The sequence below is a fragment of the Rhea pennata genome, chromosome 11, assembly GCF_028389875.1.
Source record: "Rhea pennata isolate bPtePen1 chromosome 11, bPtePen1.pri, whole genome shotgun sequence".
NCBI classification, from domain to species: domain Eukaryota; kingdom Metazoa; phylum Chordata; class Aves; order Rheiformes; family Rheidae; genus Rhea; species Rhea pennata.
In genome coordinates this window covers 22,380,254-22,397,259 of record NC_084673.1, presented here as the reverse complement: position 1 = coordinate 22,397,259, position 17,006 = coordinate 22,380,254, and the positions used below count along the sequence as shown (strand labels likewise).

Here is a 17,006-nt window from a genome sequence, read left to right as displayed (position 1 = left end):
TAAAACTATGCAACAAGGAGGTGCCATAGGGGATCCAATGTGGAGGTTTCATGCTTGATTCCAGGGTCTTTTTAACACTTCGTTTCACCCTGCTCCCTGCAAAGAATCTAGCTGAGCTCCCTGACTTTCAGTCACTCTCCCCTCCATGCAGCCACCTTGTCTCTACTTTGCTCCTTGCCTCGGTGACAGAAGCACTGTGACTATTCAAGTATTTATGCAGTGCTGAATATGAGACACAGAGCCCCATAAGTGCTTTATGTGTCAAATACTGAGGTCCAGCTCCCCCTTCCCAGGCAGGAGGTGAGTTTCAATAGCCACAGCTAGATTTAAACCAGTGACTTGGTGTTAGAGCCACCAGTGACAGTTAGTCTGGGTCATACTGAGCAGGCTGAGAGGAAGGGGGATACAGAAATCTTAAAGTGTGTAAAAAAGTGGCTATGAAGAGGAAAGGAATGGCGAGTTCTTTGTGTTCATGGTGAACAGGGCAGAAATCACATCTCATATGCAGCAAAAGAGGCTTCAGACATTAGGAACAATGTTGTCTCAGCAAGAGAGGCGCAGTAGCAGGACAGATCTTCCAGGGAGGGCATGAAGTCTCCATCACTGGAGATTTATAAAAGCAGGATTGAGGGATAGCTCTTAGAGTCCATGCAGACCTATTTTTCATTGCTCTATAGGTCTGAAAGTTGAGTCTTGTTCTAAGTTTGCAGAATGTGAACTGGCCATTAAAATTGTCACCTCTGTGTCCCGTCTCTTGTGGGGACTCAATTAGAGTGTAGATTGTGGTTAGTGTTCCCCTCTGCTAACTGCAGTCATGCTTGTCATATCTGTGCCATACCTAGAAACCTCGATCAGGTTCTCATCAGGGTCTCGGAAGTAGATGGATGTTATAGGACCCATAGCACCAGTTCTGGCCACGGGACCTTCTTCAACCTTCACCCCGCAGGCCTGAGAGGAGACATAAAAGCCAGCATTTAATGCTTAAGGAGTTGTGTGCTCTTCCCCCTGCCCTGAAAATATGAGCTTTTGGATGACAAAATTCTGACATCCCCAAGGCACAGACCCTGAACACGTCACTTGAGAGGCCCTGGCTTCACACTCAGAAAATGCCAAGTCTCTTCAGACCACTAACAGCGTCTTGAATGGCAAGGCCAACCAAGCAGTGCTGCTGTCACTTCTCTGGCTCTCAGTCATGTCATCCCACAGCACTGAAAAAGTGTCCAGCTCAGAAACACACAATCAAGCTAGACTGGACTATGAGATCTTTGGGAAGAGAAACAAGGTTGAAAAATGTAATATGGAGGGCCAGTACTAATGGCCTGTCCTGACATGATTAGACATGAATATCTGTATTGATCACAGAAGATTTTGGCAGTTACTGAGCACTGCTATACCTGTAATGGAAGGCCTGTGAGGCTCAGTAGATTTCTCCTGGACAGTTACATCTTGTCCTCCCTGAAACAACTCAGCTACTACCTTTCATCACCACCTCAGGGTCCTGATACTCAGCCTTGGGCACAACGCACAGCACCTCTGCTATATGGCTAATTCTTGCAGGGAGGTCTTGATTTTTTACATAAGCCTTCCGTCCAGCACACATTGGCTCGCATGTATGCCAAACAAAACTGGTGCTTATTTTGTCAGATGTTGAAAAATAAAAGCTATGAGATTCCTTTCCATGCACTTCTCAAATTTAACTTAGTGTCTCTACACTGTTCAGTTGCAGCCATTTCAATAATAGAGCTTGATTTGTGCCCATAAAAGTACAATTGCAACTGAAGTTGCAGATGAAGGCAAGTTCGTTAGCTCTGTTTCCAGGCTGGCCCCTCAGCTCTCTCATTACAGCCACAGCTCACATCACTATATGCATGCTATACACCTTCCTCACCTTCAGATGTTTGAGCAGCTGGTCCAGGGGGGTCTGCGTAATAAGGCAAACGTCTGTAGAACCGGGGACTGGGCATCGAGCCTTGGGTTCAAATTCCTTCCCAGCCTCATGGAGGTTAAACTTCTGGCAGCCAAAACGTAAAGCTTTGCGGTTTCCCTGTCCCCAAAGAGAAGAATCAATGTCCTGTAAGATTTTCTCACCTTGAAGTCTTCAGTATCCATTCACCTGTGTAGTCCTAACACCTGGGAACTTGACTGTATCTTCGCTATCTTCTCTGGGCTCCCACTGTGACAACCCAAGATAAGAACCGACCACTACAACATTTACACTACCTTTCTGGATATGTGAAGTGACTCAGGAAAGGTAGCATGAGACTTATAACTGGGTACAGCTACTTTTCCAGCCCAGAACAATGCCAGTGTTCAGTTCTGGACACCCTCTGGACACTTGTCTGTGGGCAGCCACAGAAATAACGCAGCGATTGGCACTGCAGAGAGAACAAATATGAGACAGTGGGAAAAGAGTGAGGAAGAAGGTTTTGGCACCTCTTTCTTTGCAGACCCTCAGGGAGATTTCTGCAGGCATATATAGCAGCTGAGTGCTGAACCCCATCAAAATGCAGTATAGCAACTTGCCACACGTGCCCACTGTAGCCCTGGGATGTGAGTGCAACTGCTTTACATAAACTTGGTAGGGCAGCGGGGGAGGAAATAAAATTGAGAGTTATAAAGGTGCAGTGCAGATGTTCAAAACAAGTAAAGTGGTCTGAAACTTGGCCAAAGGACGGGTTGGGGCTGTCCTGAAAAGATTACCCATCTTTTTTCTGTTTATCGGTGGCAATATCAAAACAAGAGTCTACCAGACAGCATTAGAGGATTTATAGGTTTGAGGGTTCTCCTCCTCCTTCAGTCCTGGCACCTACGTTTTTCATGAAGCCTCTTCTTTTTTCTCACTTTGACACCTTCTACAGTGTAGTTTGAACCTTTCCTTGACTCAGCTTGACCCTCTTGAAACTCAGACCTCTGTGGACTACAGTTTGTGATGGTCATGCCATCCCCACCCCAAGAAGATGTCCCAAGAAGCACTGTCAGAGGTCCACAGTGGCTGTCCACTGGCCCAGGACTCTGCTTTCAGGTCTTCTAGACCTAAGCCTCCCCTATGTCCCTGTTACCTTGAAAGTGACCACCTCCATGCCAAGCACTTTGGAATAAAAGGCCACAGTGTCCTCAATGCTCTTCACAGTCAGCACGAGGTGGTCCAGTCGCTGGATAAAGCAAGGAGGTGGACTCATGGACTCCTCCTTCCAGGACATTTTCTCAGAGATAGGAACCACACCATGAAACTACAGAAGATGACATTTAGGGGCAACCAAATCCTTTGTGAGCCAGTCCAGATAGCTGTGAACTGAATTGTGAATGGAGGTCAAATAGGTTTTCTTTTACCTTGCAGGTGGCACAAGTATAGAATCAAAATAGTCTCCTCTCTGGAAGGGCCTCAGACCCCAGCTCAGCGCTGGTGGGATCTGAGCATGCCAGAGCCCAGGGGCTGGGGCAGGTCCTGGAGCACCATCTGGGTGACTGAGTTGAGGACTGATGTCATTGAGGTGCTGAGCTCATAACGAATAAAAATCTGTGTACACTAAGAGTGGACGGTGTGTCTGGCATAAGTCAAGGTTGTGACAAACCCCTCACAAAAGGAGTCAAGTTTCCTTCAAATCACTAACTGCTCTGTACTTACATATATTTACTTCTCTGTTAAAAAGTCCCAGATTCTGGGATAAATGATGTCCCACTATTCTGAGACCTTCAACAAGTTTTCCAATGACACCCTCATATAGGAGATACATTCCTGCTGGCTATCAGGGAAAACAGGCAGATGGAAAGTAAACCTTTTAACCCAATATCAAGTGACACCAATCAGAAAAAACAGCCACAAAACCAACCCCTTTTGCCCTTGCCATTCACCTTGAAACACTTGACTCAATAGCAAGCAGATGGTGAGGCTGATGCCAGAGATTCATGGAGCTTGTATCCAGCACCAGGGTATGTGGAACTCCCTAGCCTGGATTTACAGTGTGTCTCCTAGCGTTTTCTCACATTTGGATTCTTATCCTCTGGCATTGCCCTGCTGCAACGGAGCGCATGGGAAGTGGCTGGCAAGGAAATACTTCAAAGGTCTGCTGACCCAAGAGTGAGGTCAGTGTAAAAGCAGGCAGGGTTTCACCAGGGTAAAACATTAATCTCTTCCCTGCAGTCAGAAGCACTCGCTTGGAGCAGGACCCCGCCGTCACCAAGCCAGAGCGGACATGCAGCATTCCCCTAAATACGCCCTGTTAGTGTTTGCACCAGCTAGGGAGAGAAGCTGTTAGCAGAGGCAAAGAAAAGGCAGCTAAAAGGCACCCCTCATCCTTGTCGCAGATGGTGTTTGGTGTTAAACAACCTCACCTCTGCACACCCCAGGCCTCCAACCCTCTGCAAAACCCTACTGCTTTTCTGTAGCTGTTTGTCTCTTCTGAAATAGAAGGAAACATTCACCCAGGAAGTTCTGCCAAGTGCTCTCTAGTTGCAGGGCCCTCGTTTCACAGCCTGCAGCTCCCACCTCCTGCTTAATAAACCTCCCAGCCTAACTCTCATTGCCCATGTGAACATGTAAGCTTTGTGACCCCTTAGTAAACAACCACAGGGAAGTCAGATTACAAAAGTAAATTGAGTACCTGCAAGCAGGAGAGGCAGAGCAGCTGGGAGCCTGCTGCTGGAAGGAGTGTGCCAACCCCTATGATTATTCACTTCCTGCTCTGCCCAGAGCTGAGCTGTGCTGGGAGCAGCGTGGTAGATGTAAAGGGAGGGGGGGAAAAGAGAGAGGGAGGGGGGGAAAGAGAGATTAGAAACAGGCGCTGTAAGCATTGCTGCTTGTGGAATGTGTGCTCTGAACTCTGGAAGGACCTGAAAGTCCATCCAGACTGAGTTGCTTGAAACATCCCCGGTAAAGACCAGGGACAGTTTAGCCATTTATCTTTCCCTCACAAGGGAAAACTGTATTAGTGCTCTATTAAAGCACACTGCTTATTCCAGGGTGACTTAAGTGGTAAAAAGACAGCAAGGATGTCTCTAGAGAAGAGGACCTGAGGCAGCCAGCTGCAACATATGACACTTGATGTCCTTGGAAGCACTGTTGACCAGTGCTCTCATTCTGCAAAAAAAATGAGTGAACTACAGGCACCACGTAACAAACCAAACATTCAACAAGGAGCAACAACAAAAGAGCCCCGGAGTGGTGTTCACATTTCTGGACATCAGAAAGGGAGTGGAGAAACAAGCTGCCATGTCCATGGACATGATCTGTGACCAGGGGCAAAGTTTTTTTATTTTCTTCTTCTACAGAAAGTAAATCTGAATAAAATAGAATGGAGTTTTGAAAGCTCTGAAGCTCTCCAGACACTTGACTCCAAGGCATGGAGTTCAGGCTGAGGAAAAGCTGCTGGAGGAAGTGGTTCAAGGCTCAGGACATGCTATGTTAAAAATATTCGGCACAAACCTTCTCCACCCACACTGCCCGCACTTCGCATGGTATAGCAATGCTTCACATATAGTGAACATTTCCAATATGCAGAAATATCTGAAAATACCCTGGCAAGGAAATTGGCCCCTAGCCTGCTTTGAGATTTTAGGGGATTCCACAATATCAAGTATGAAAGAAATTTAACGAGTGCTTTCATTTGCATTATTTTTTACTTGTATTGAAAAAAAGAAGTTCAGGGTCTTCATTTTTTAATGGTATGGCTATTCTGGGTAGTAAATCTGACCTGAGACATCATCACAGGACACAAGAATTACACAAAGGCTGTATTTTCAACAACAAAAAGACATTAACAACTTGTGACATTGCTGTGGGATGCTTCTTGAGAAAATGGTGTAAGAACAGGAAATTCCCTGAGAAATCATTTTGGATCCCTAGAACAGAGCTTGTTCTACTCCAGTTTTCATTCACGGAAAACGTTCCTCAGCTAAAAGTAATAAACACTATGACATAAGGTAACTCTGAATTTTCAGCTCTCTGTGCTAAAGTGCTGGTGGAGTAGCCATATATGTTCTGATGCTCAGATATAATACCATTAGAAACACATTTAGGTGAAAACACATTTAGGTGACTCAGTGAAAGCACCTTCTTGTCTTAGCACAGACACTGTAAATCTGGAAACAGTTAAAAAGGTAGAGAATTCTTGGCGAGAAGATGGCTTTCACTGTTCAGCTGCACAGGGCCCTGGGAAGTGGTCTCCTGAAGAGCCACAGTATTGGCACTCACTTTGGCAGAAATTCAAGGTTTGAGGATTTATTACTAGCTGCAGAAAGGTTACTTGGAAGGCGAAAGTTATGGCTTGGGTCTGGAAACTCCATTTCCCCACAGGAAGACTGACAAGGCAAAGGTAATTTGGCATTAAGTTCAGGATGAGACCCCAGATATCAAATATTAGCCTGGGAAGGGGTTTGCATTTGAGTTTTGCTCCTTAAAGGTGTAGTTGCAGGGGGTTTCTGATCTACTCTCAACAGAGATACATCCAGGCAGGGCTGCTTTTACATGCTGGATAGAGTGATTGAGTTGAAGTAGCTCAGTAAGTCTTCCATGGTGAAGTTCATGATGATCCCTGATCCTGCATAACAACGTTGGATGAGATCCTCAAACTCCTGGTACTGCTGTATGAACTCCTGTTCCATAGCATGCCACACCACCTGGGGAAAAACACACAGATCATTAGCTGTCTCCTCATCAGTCCATGACGGCTATACGCAGATGCTTATTGCAGAGGAAAAACAAATCCAGCATACTCTGCCACACTAAAGTAAGATAGGCCAGAAGGAACACCTTTGGGCATCATCAGGAGAAGATACACTGTGAAATAACTCCCAGGTTGGCTCCATGGCCATCCACACTGCATGGATGTTAGTTCATTCCTGACTTCTTTTTTGGTTTGGACCAACCAGTTCTCCCTGAGGTGAAATCCTGAAGTGGTTTGTCCTGCCCTAGGGACTGTTTCTGTAGGTCATTTGAGACAGCAGGCAAGAACAGACCACATTTGTTGCCTCCAGGACTATTCTACTGGGCTTGAGTGTGCCAAGAACCTCCCACGTGCCATCCACCTGTACACTAACATATACTCTGCTTCTTGCTCACCCTGGTGGCCCATAAAGAAGATCTATATTCTTTCAAGCATTTTGAACTCCATCACCACAAAAAGTAATAATTAGATCCTAGTGAAAACTCAGCTGTGTGCTATACAGGGCAGTATTAGACCATGCTTTGGTGCTAATCTCATTTTCTGCTGCCTGAAGGGAGAGTGATTCAAGTCTTTGAGAAGACAGCAGAGACATCACTAAGGAACAGGATAAGAGAATATTGACAGCAAGGAGAAAATGAAACATTTGGAAAGGTGAACAGAAACAATGGGTAGGAGACATCTTCCATATTTGTTGTTTTGCAGGCCTGAAACCCCTAAAACATAGCATTGCACCCAGATGTAAGGCCCACATTGCAATTACCGGCAAAAGATTTTCCTCAGGGGAGAGATACTTGTGGATTTTCCTGTAGAGGGTCTCAAGGGCTCTTTTTACTTCCTTGCCAGGGTATTTTTCAATGACTTTCCTCAGCTCTTGCTTGCTGTAGGCCAGATGAAAGCTGACTTCCTCTTCTTTCACCCCCTGAGCCACACGGGCTTTCACACCTTCAAAGAAGTGCTAGAAATGCAAAGAGACACTCAGTAATGACTGCCATAAAGTGGACTCATGTGTAAAGGTTGAAACCTGACCCCTTTACTCAGTTCCCTTCCTATGTCTAATTGAGTAGAAATCAGGTATTAGGGATTTCTTATTGTCCTCTAGGGAACCAGGGACACTGTACAGTCCTATCATGAAAATCATAGAATCAGTAAGGTTGGAAGGGACCTCTGGAGATCATCTAGTCCACCGCCCCTGCTCAAGCAGGGTCACCTAGAGCACGTTAGACAGGGTTGCATCCAGGCAGGCATTGAATATCTCTAGAGAAGGAGACTCCACAACCTCTCTGGACAACCTTCCTAGCATGCTGTAGAGAATTTCCTCAGTTCTTTTCCCTCTCTGCTTGGCAAGAAGGATCATGGAGCAGTATGGCTGCTGAAAAAACACTCATGTTCCTTGCTGCTTTATATAGCTTCACTCACTAGAGAGGGTTCAGAGAAAGTGCCAGGGGAATCCCAGAATCTACTAAGTGGCAAAACCCAAGTTTTCTCAGTTCTTCCAGGATATTGTAAGAAAGTAGAAAAGGCTAGTCCATTGGGAGGAATTTCAAAAGAACGTATATCCCACCTCAAGCATGGCTGACACATCTCAGAGCCCAGGGGTACATGAAACCCCAAAGAGAAACAGACAAGGGTAAATGTGTCTCAGCTAGTTTTCAGCAGCAGTGAAGCTCTTTTTTTTTTTTTTTTTTTTTTTTTTTTTTTTTTTTTTTTTTTTTTTTTTTCTGCATGAGCTTTTCCAGGCACAGAATCACAGAATCTGTTGGGCTGGAAGGGACCTTGGGAGGTTTCTAGTCCAAACACCTGCTCAAAGCAGGATCAATATTGGATTCAGACCAGTCTGCTTGGGGCTTTTGTTCAGGTAGGTCTTTAAAACGAAGACCTACCTGAAGCCTGTAGTGGCAGCTTGTTCTAATGCTTTATTATCCTCACAGTGATTATTTTTCCTTATATCTAGTTGGAACCTTCCGTGTTTCAATATATGACTGTTGTGCCCCATTATCCTGTCGTGCACCTCAGTAATGGGTCTGGCTCTGTCTGCCTTGTGATCTCCTCCTAGATATGGGAAGGGATGCTGTTAGGTCCTCCCACAGCTGTTTCTTCTCCAGGCTAAACAATCCCAGCTCCCTGAACCTCTCTTCACAGGACAAGTGCTCCAACCCCCGACTATTTTGGTGGACCTCTGCTGAACTTTCTCTAGTTTATCAACATCTTTCCTATCATAGTTGGGCACAATATTGCAGATGTGGTCTAATGCAGACTGAATAAAGGGAGACCTACTGGCCACTGTTCTGTTCATACAGCACAATAAATTGTGTTTTATCCTCTACTGCAATTCTCATTGAGGAAATATCCTAAATATCAAGGATTTTTAGGGAAAAAAGGGGTTCCTAAATGTAAGAGCTCTTTTTAAAATTAAAAGTGGGCTCCTACATTACTTAGGCATTTTTGCAGTTTTTCTTCATATTAGTGAATTGAGCTCAAACTTGAAGAGCTACATGGGATGCAAGACAAGACCAGGTCAAGACTCTGAAAATCCTTGAGCAGAGTAAAATGGAAGTGCCTTCATGTACTAGTCACCTTGTTTTATTGTCAGCAATAAAATTAAACTTTCCCTTGCATAAGAGGGATTTGAAGCTGTTAATACAGGCAGGGCTGAAGGCAGCATAAGATACTGAACTTATCTTCCAGTCAAATCTGCAAGACGTTTGACAGCAAAGACTGGAAACAAATCAAAAGTGCTAGGCTCTATAAAGGATTCAAGCTGAACTCAGTTTTTATTAGATGTTTTTTGGACAGTGAGCACATAGATAGGGAACAGAATTAGGAGGGGTCTCCAGAGCAGCCATCAACCTGGGAAGAATGCTTGTTTGAGTTGGGAAATCACAGAATCATAGAATCGGTAAGGTTGGAAGGGACCGCTGGAGATCCTCTAGTCCAACCTCCCTGCTCAAGCACGGTCACCTAGAGCATGTTAGACAGGGTTGCAGTCAGGCAGGCTTTGAATATCTCCGGAGAAGGAGACTCCACAGCCTCTCTGGGCAACCTGTTCCAGAGGCTTTGAGCTCAGTTAACAAAGCAGCCACCTGGAAAGTCTGAAGCTATGTTAGATTTATTAGCCCAAGCAGCCATGCAAGAAGAACTAGCATCTGATAGACACAGGCATGCAATCAGAAATGAAAGGGGTCTCAACAGGTCCTCAAAACTCCACACTGAGGCTATGAATCACATAGGTACATCTGAGCCTGTAACAACGTCTAAGGCAACATAATCCTGTTCTTATACAGGGAGCCAAATCTGTGTTGTACCAAAAAAAAAAAAAAAAAAAAGTAGAAAAAGTAGTAAGTGATCAAAGGCAGTGTGGAAACATTTGGGAAGTGACAGTATACTAATAAAATAATTTCAAGTTGGATAATTGGATTTGGGGAAGGGGAAGGGAGGGGAGGTGTTGGGATGTTATAACGCCAGTTAGAATTCAACACCCTTATTTGCACTGAGAAGTGTATTATGGCTTGGAAGTGAATCCACACCCTAACCGGAAATTAATTCAAATTCTTATTTTGCCCACAAACCGGAACAAGAAACACTGATAATAAGTCATGGATCAATTGGATGAATCAAAATCAAACTGAAGCAGGTTTAATCACATCTGAATCCAGATCAGAATGGAACCAGAAGTCATTCCACTTCCATTCTCCTTCTAAACTGCAGAAAGTATCCCAGTGAGAGTAGCAGGGTGACAATCAGACAGGAGTTTTGCTCCATGAAAGTGTTAAGTAACCAAGGGTGCTAGGGCAAACTTGTCTGGCATCACTGCCTACCCTACTCTTCTGTGAGGTGTCTGAATTTAGTACAAAAGGGTTATTTGCAATTTGTCCCATCTTCTTCCTGGGTTGTTCTTTTAATTGCTAAAGGCCAGAAGCTCTCCTATTCTCAAACCAAAGTGCAGTGTTTCTGCATGGGAAAAGGCTATTTCATTCAGCCAGATTTTGTGGAAAACTTGGAATGTGTAAAGCTATGATGGAGTCACTCTATACACGATTGTAATCGTCAGGGTTGAAAAGGTGTTTGAGGGGACCCCAGGGCAAGACAAACTCTACCTTAAACATTCCTGGCAGATATGTGCCTACCTTGTTCCTAAAAAAACTACAGTGGGGATTCCACAGTTTCAAAGTTCTTCAGGTAGTCTGTCCTGAGACAGGTTTATCATGAATAGTTTTTCTTGATGTCTAACAAAATGTCCCTTGGTATTACTTGATCATTTGATTTCCTGTCCTATCCATCACGGTTGTAGAAAAGGATTTGTTCCCTTAATCTTGCAACAGTCTGTTATATATTTTAAAATTATCATATCACCTCTCGCTTATCTCTGTTGGAGACCACCTCCACTCCTTAGGTCATGTTTTCTAAATTTCTTCTACAGGAACATTTGGATTATAATTTCTCCACTCTGGACTTTGTTCAGTGGGTTCATAATTTCTTGAAGTACATGCCCTTTGAGACCCAAGCAAAGGTGCTGAACAAGGTCAGTTTATATTGTACTCACATTGAGTTTCTCCAGTGGCTGGCCCAGATACTTGATAACGTATTTCTCCAGGTGCTGACTATACCTTTGCTTGGCTTCTCTTTTTTTGTCCTCCAGGCAGCGTATCTTCTTTTGGCACAGGAAGCAGTGAATATGGTGGAAATTTTCCATCATGATCATATCTGTATTGGTCTTGAGATTTGCCGAGGACAGATTATTGACTTAAAAAGAGGAACAAATCAAGTGAGGAGAGCAGAAGCTCCAGGCTGGGTCAGAGGAGACATGAGGTGAGGAGACTGTCAGGCATTGGCTGACAGAAGAAATCTTTATCAAGAGTTCAGGTGACTCTCATCACACATTGTTTAGCTCTCCAGCCACTTTGTCTTGCAGAGGAAGATATAGGTTTGGGGTTCATGATACTTAATGCCTGTTTACATAGAAGGGTGCAGAGACATTCAAGTTTGCTCCAACCCTGTCCAAATCTGCTTCTGAACTGAAAGCCAGAGAAGCATGTCAGTATGGTACTCACCAGCCTTACTAGCACAGACACAGCTCACCACACTGCCAGCTACATGCCAGCTGGTCTGGAGAGGGCTAGAGCTTGAGTAGCTCATTGCGTATGCAGAACAGAGACAGTCGTTCTCCCCCATCAGTGTAAACATGTTATTAGACTGTCTTATTTGAACTGTCTGAGTTCTTCCAGTACTAGAGGGAGTAACTATCCATTACACAAATACTAATCTCCATTCATTAGCTTGGTTTCCTATCTCACCTGCTTTGCTGTAAACATTCCTAGAGCCTGGAGGGGCCTGTATATGTTAATTTTTGAGCTGCTACTCAGAGGGTCACCCCAAGCTTATCTGCAGGCAGGAGCTGGCTTTCCGCACCACCTAATGATCTGCAGTTTAGAGGCTTGGAGCTGTTAGCTCTGCAGCCCCTAGGGTCCTCTTCAGGCTGGAAAGCAGGGCTCCTGCACTGAAAATCAGCTATGAACACCATGGAACTATATGACAACCCAGGGGTCTACTGAAATCTTCCTGCCTTACTTTCCTAATCCCTCCTTTTTTCCCAGCAGGCCTAGGTGCTTCCAGGAGAATTGTTCTTCTGCTTTTGCTGCTCCTGGGGTGTCTATGCTTGTAAGAAGTGACTTATCTTTTTGTCAGGAGCTATATTCTCCAGAACACCCCAACCAGAGTCAGTTGCATGCAGCTCTGCGCTGCATTTGATGCAGAGAAGAGGAGGAAGAAAGAGTATCTGTGTGATACTACTCTACAGGAACAAGAAGAGCTCTTGTCTGTGACTGTGTCTGTATACAGGTGCTCAGATATATGTGGACATGAACGAACACCTAGGGAGAGATGTTATATCATAATTTTAAAATATTGGAATGTTCTTGACAAAACAAAGTGCTGTATTTCATGTGACTCTCATTGCAACAGTTCAGTTCACCCTTAGACCTGTCTTTTGGTGTGTATATATAACAGAAAAAGACAAATCCTTCATCTGCCCAGCCCATCCAAGAAAGGAGAGACTGAAATTAGATTCAAAGCAACGTATATCCATCTCAGCCCTCTGTTACAACTAGCATCAGCCCAGTGTAGGCAGACGCCATGCACCCAGCATGCTGCAGTACTTGTCTGATATTCTTAGACTCCTGCTTAGTGAAGGCAATCTAAGCTTCAGGCAGTGATCAGGAGCCAGACAGCCTGCTCCTGTGGCTCAGCTGATTAGTGGTAACTCCTTAAGTTGCAGCAACACTGTTGCCTGACTGGACTTACATGTCCAGACTTCAGTCTTTGTACTTACTGCTGCTGAAGACGCTGCTGGCCAGTCTAACGTGTGCTTTGTCCAGCTCACCTCTCCGCTGAGCTGAGCTAAAAACTTCCTCCGAGAAATTCACAAACTCCTCAAAGCGGCTCACGAATGGCAGGATCCCACCTTTCATCTTGCTGGTCACTTTTGCCTCCTCGATCTCTTTGCACAAGGCCCCCTGGCAGTGATACACAAAAACAACACTGTCAGGCTCAGTGTAGCCCGAGCCTCGTTTTGCAGCATGGTAAGACGCATGCCAGAAAGCAATTAGACCCTGTATACCAACAGTGCTGAACTTTAACCTCTGATCTTCAAAAATACAGCATTTGTGGCACTTGGGGACAAATTGGCACTGCAAGTTGAAATAATCTGTTGAGTTCTCCCATTTACAGCTCTGGGCCTGAAGCAACAGCCTCTCTTTTCGTGCTTGTCTATAGGAAGGTATGTGAACCTCCTTGACTGAGGCTGGACATGAAGCAACACTAGCTGCTCTCCTGGAATTAGCACACCTGGTCTCCCAGGCTGTTTGGTTCTTTCCTCAAATATGGTGCTACACTCTCCTCACACAAACACCCACAGCCCCTAGCCCAGAGATGTTCATTACTGCCACTTCCAGCACTCCTCAGACAGGTTTATGAACAGACTTGCAGCTCCAAGTCTTGGCTCAAATGCCCTTACTGTCAACATGTGACTTCCCTTGTTCTCAGTGGACTTGAGGCCAGGATCCTCTGCCAGTTCTGGCAAGATCTCAGTCCTCACACACTCCTCTCCTTGCAGCTCAGCCCTCGAATATTCGCTGCTGTACCACATGAGAACAGAAGAGCTTGGCTCCAACCATTTGATCTTCCTGTCACTGCTCCCACCGCCTCCTAGCATTGTGAATGAAAGAAAAGCCCTTCAATTTGACCACCCTGATGAATCAGTACTGATGAAGTAAATAGCATGTGACACTTACGTTTATTGTGCCCCAGTTCCCTCACACTGATGTAAACATTGTTTCAATGAAGCTCTAATCCTCCCAATATACAGAGAGCCAGACCCCTGCGTGATATATACCAGCATCGTCTTCAGCAGAGTTTATGTTAGAGTTGCAGTTTAGAAGATCCTAGGTGAAGACAAACATTCCTCCAGACTACTTGGGCTTAATCCTACTGATAATGGGACACTTACAATGCATTTGTTGAAGCTGCTCTTGGCCAGGAGTAGCATGTTGCCCAGGACAGTGTTGAGGAAGGATGAGGGGAGAGATGAGGAAGAGCCCCACATCTCAAAGACGGAGTCATTCAAGGTAACCAAGACCTGCAAGCAGCTGAACGGGTGGACTTTATTGCAAACATCTAGAAAGCCTCTCAGCTCTGGTTCCAGGGAACTGAAGATCTCACTTAGCAGTCGAGTTGTAGGTTCATCTAGTCTAAAAAAAGTAAACGTTTAAACGAGGAGGACCATTGGCACTGTGGCCAGAGGGAGTGAATATGGGTAAATTTAGAGAAGAGAGAATCAAGATCTTCTCTATCACAGTATAGCCTGTTTACATTTTTACATTTGGGTCATCTTTCTGCTCTTCACTGTCTCTGCTTGGATGACTGTGGACTCAACCTCCAGCAGGAGAGCAGGTTAGCTATGGAGTCAGGCTGCTCAGGTCCCTCTAATTTAAGTTTGCTTGAGCTGCTTTTTTGCTAGAAGAGTAGTCTGCTGGTAAAAGTAGTTTCACCAACACCGAAACACTTCACAGGGTTGAACTGGTTTTGGTGACAATTTCACCAAATAAAAGTGCAAGTAAAAGTCCTTGTTTCACTTCAAAACTGGTGAAACCTTTCATTTCAATAAAGTGCAAATGTTTTGCTTTGATTTTCTGTGAACAGTCAATGTTATGATTCAAAATATAATAGTATATCTCATATAGAACTGTATAGAGAGTATATATAATAGAATATACATCATATAGTATTCATGCATATATAAAATGTATAGGACATATGCTACACTGTCTGTACTATTCTATATGTAGCTGTTATTTTCAAATTTTTACTGTTTTGCCATCCAAATGACATTTTTTACGCTGACTTTTTTTTTAAAGTTCTGTTCCATAACATATTTTCACTTTATGACATTGGTAATAAGGAAATAAAACTGATCAAACATAGGACTTTCTCATGAGATGTAAATCTCATTTGCTGACCATTCTGAAGCAGAGGCACTGTACTGAGAAGAGGCAGAACCTGGAGGTTCCACTCGGCCTCTCTGCATGCCCAGCTAAGATGTCTCCTGGTTATTGCTGTCCAGGGCACAAAACTTGGGACCATATAACTGAAATTTGGATGGTGGAGAGTGTGTGTGGCTATGCCCTTGTTAGAGTAGCAAGCTATCTTTGATTCCTCACGTACTGGCTCTGAGGCTTAGTGCAAGGAGGGTCCTCTGGAGTTGCCATGCTTTCTCCTCCCCTAGTGGCAGATGCCTGAAAGAAAGAATGGAATGGAAAATATGATTCATTTGCCAAGATCTCATCTGTGCCCTTCCCCAGAAAGAAGAACTTTAGATCCGAATTTCATTTCAGCAGAAATAATGCTGCCTCATAATGTAGGCCAATGTTTAGCGTTTGGATACACATCGCTAGAGATCCTGTGATTTTGCTGGAGCCATCAATTAAGTCCAATGCAGTTCTCCTTTACCATCAAAAAGTTGTGTTTTCTTATCCTTCCCCTTACTGACTCCTTACACTTAACATTGACTGTTGCTAGAAGACCAGAGCCCAGAACATCTCAGATATCTGGTACTGGTAAGCAGATGCCACTTGTGCCTCCTGAGTTTTGTACCAATCAGGCAGGAGAACTGTCTGATGGGATTGGAGAGGACACAGTCCTCAGACTTACCTCCAGCACCTCCAGATCTGCAGCATCCTGGCTTAGCAGGAAGAATTTCTCAATGAACTGCTGTTCTGCAGTGCAAAGAGGTTGCAGCTCTTTCAGCACCTGCTCCAGCATCTGCTCAGAAACCATTGGGAACATTAGAAACCTCTTCAAGCACACACTGGGGACATTGGAGTGGATGTCCATGTCCACTTGAAATGAAGTCTAAGCCACTGTGGTGAAAGATGCCAGAGGTACAAAACATACATGCTTCTGCTGCAGACATGAAGCACTAAAGAAAGGTTTGGGGAGTGGCTTGCAACACTGTGCACAGCCTCCGTGGGACATGTGAACCATTTAGCAAGTCTCAGCTCCTTACCTTGATGACATTGCCTCTGTTCGGTACATCCTCCTGGCCTTCTCTGCTCTCAGGGAGGCTTAATCGAGATTGCTGTTTGCTCCCTGTCACCATCGGCTTGTCTAAGACTTCCTGAAGACCTGGAACAGGCACAGTACTTCGGTAGGCATTCAGATATCTCTGTTCCTCTTGGTCTCTCCAGATGTTCTAATAATGTTAATGGATTAACATGTTTTTTAATTCTTTCTCTTGTTGTTTTTCAGATTATTTTCCCTGATTGTGACACTTACCTCTTTCCTATTCCTTGCTTAATACAACTCTCAAAAACAAGAGAATGAAAAATTCCGTGGTGATAAGAGCATAAGTAAGTTTTAGGAAAAAATGGCTGTTGCTCTGCTTTTTTTTATGATAAATTAATATTAAACAAAATCCCTGAAAGGGAGGGTTAGCTCTTCTCAAAAAAACTTGCTTTTTAACTCATAAGTGCTCATTTGGAAATTAATACATTTTTCAAAAATTAGGAGTTTTTACTATAACATTTTCACTAGTTGTCTGGCTTCAACTGAAAAGTTGAAAATATTCTTTGAAATTTTCATTAAAAAATACCATTATATCACTAGAATGTTCAGTGAGGAAATATCCTTATAATTTTCTGATTAATTTAAAAAAATTATACCATTGCACCAACTTCAGTGGCCCTGACCTTGAGCTGACTCAAGCAAGCTTTCCGTTTCTTGTAACATCTGAAACATCCTTATCGGAGTTTTGGAGTTACTATCTTTAGAGATTTTACCTTTGGAAAGGTTTTG

General features: G+C 44.2%; 2 protein-coding genes across 2 annotated transcripts in view; both read right to left on the bottom strand.

The window, feature by feature from the left end:
- Window positions 1–560: 560 nt before the first annotated feature.
- Window positions 561–3,212, bottom strand: GLOD5 (glyoxalase domain containing 5). Its single transcript, XM_062584841.1, has 3 exons — window positions 3,060–3,212; window positions 1,889–2,044; window positions 561–948 (listed from the first exon to the last, which is right to left on the bottom strand). The coding sequence occupies exons 1-3, from the start codon at window positions 3,198–3,200 to the stop codon at window positions 787–789; spliced, it is 459 nt and encodes a 152-aa protein (XP_062440825.1). The 5' UTR covers window positions 3,201–3,212; the 3' UTR covers window positions 561–786.
- A 2,524-nt stretch (window positions 3,213–5,736) lies between these two features.
- The window catches only part of LOC134145253 (exocyst complex component 1-like), a 37,908-nt gene continuing 26,638 nt past the window's right edge, over window positions 5,737–17,006 (bottom strand). Inside the window, exons 10-17 of the mRNA XM_062584604.1 lie at window positions 16,219–16,337; window positions 15,860–15,977; window positions 15,378–15,429; window positions 14,164–14,404; window positions 12,988–13,171; window positions 11,203–11,402; window positions 7,423–7,617; window positions 5,737–6,615 (exon numbers count right to left, since the gene is read on the bottom strand). Of these exons, the coding sequence (XP_062440588.1) occupies window positions 6,460–6,615; window positions 7,423–7,617; window positions 11,203–11,402; window positions 12,988–13,171; window positions 14,164–14,404; window positions 15,378–15,429; window positions 15,860–15,977; window positions 16,219–16,337 (1,265 nt within the window). The 3' untranslated portion in view covers window positions 5,737–6,459. The remainder of the gene's footprint in view (window positions 6,616–7,422; window positions 7,618–11,202; window positions 11,403–12,987; window positions 13,172–14,163; window positions 14,405–15,377; window positions 15,430–15,859; window positions 15,978–16,218; window positions 16,338–17,006) is intronic.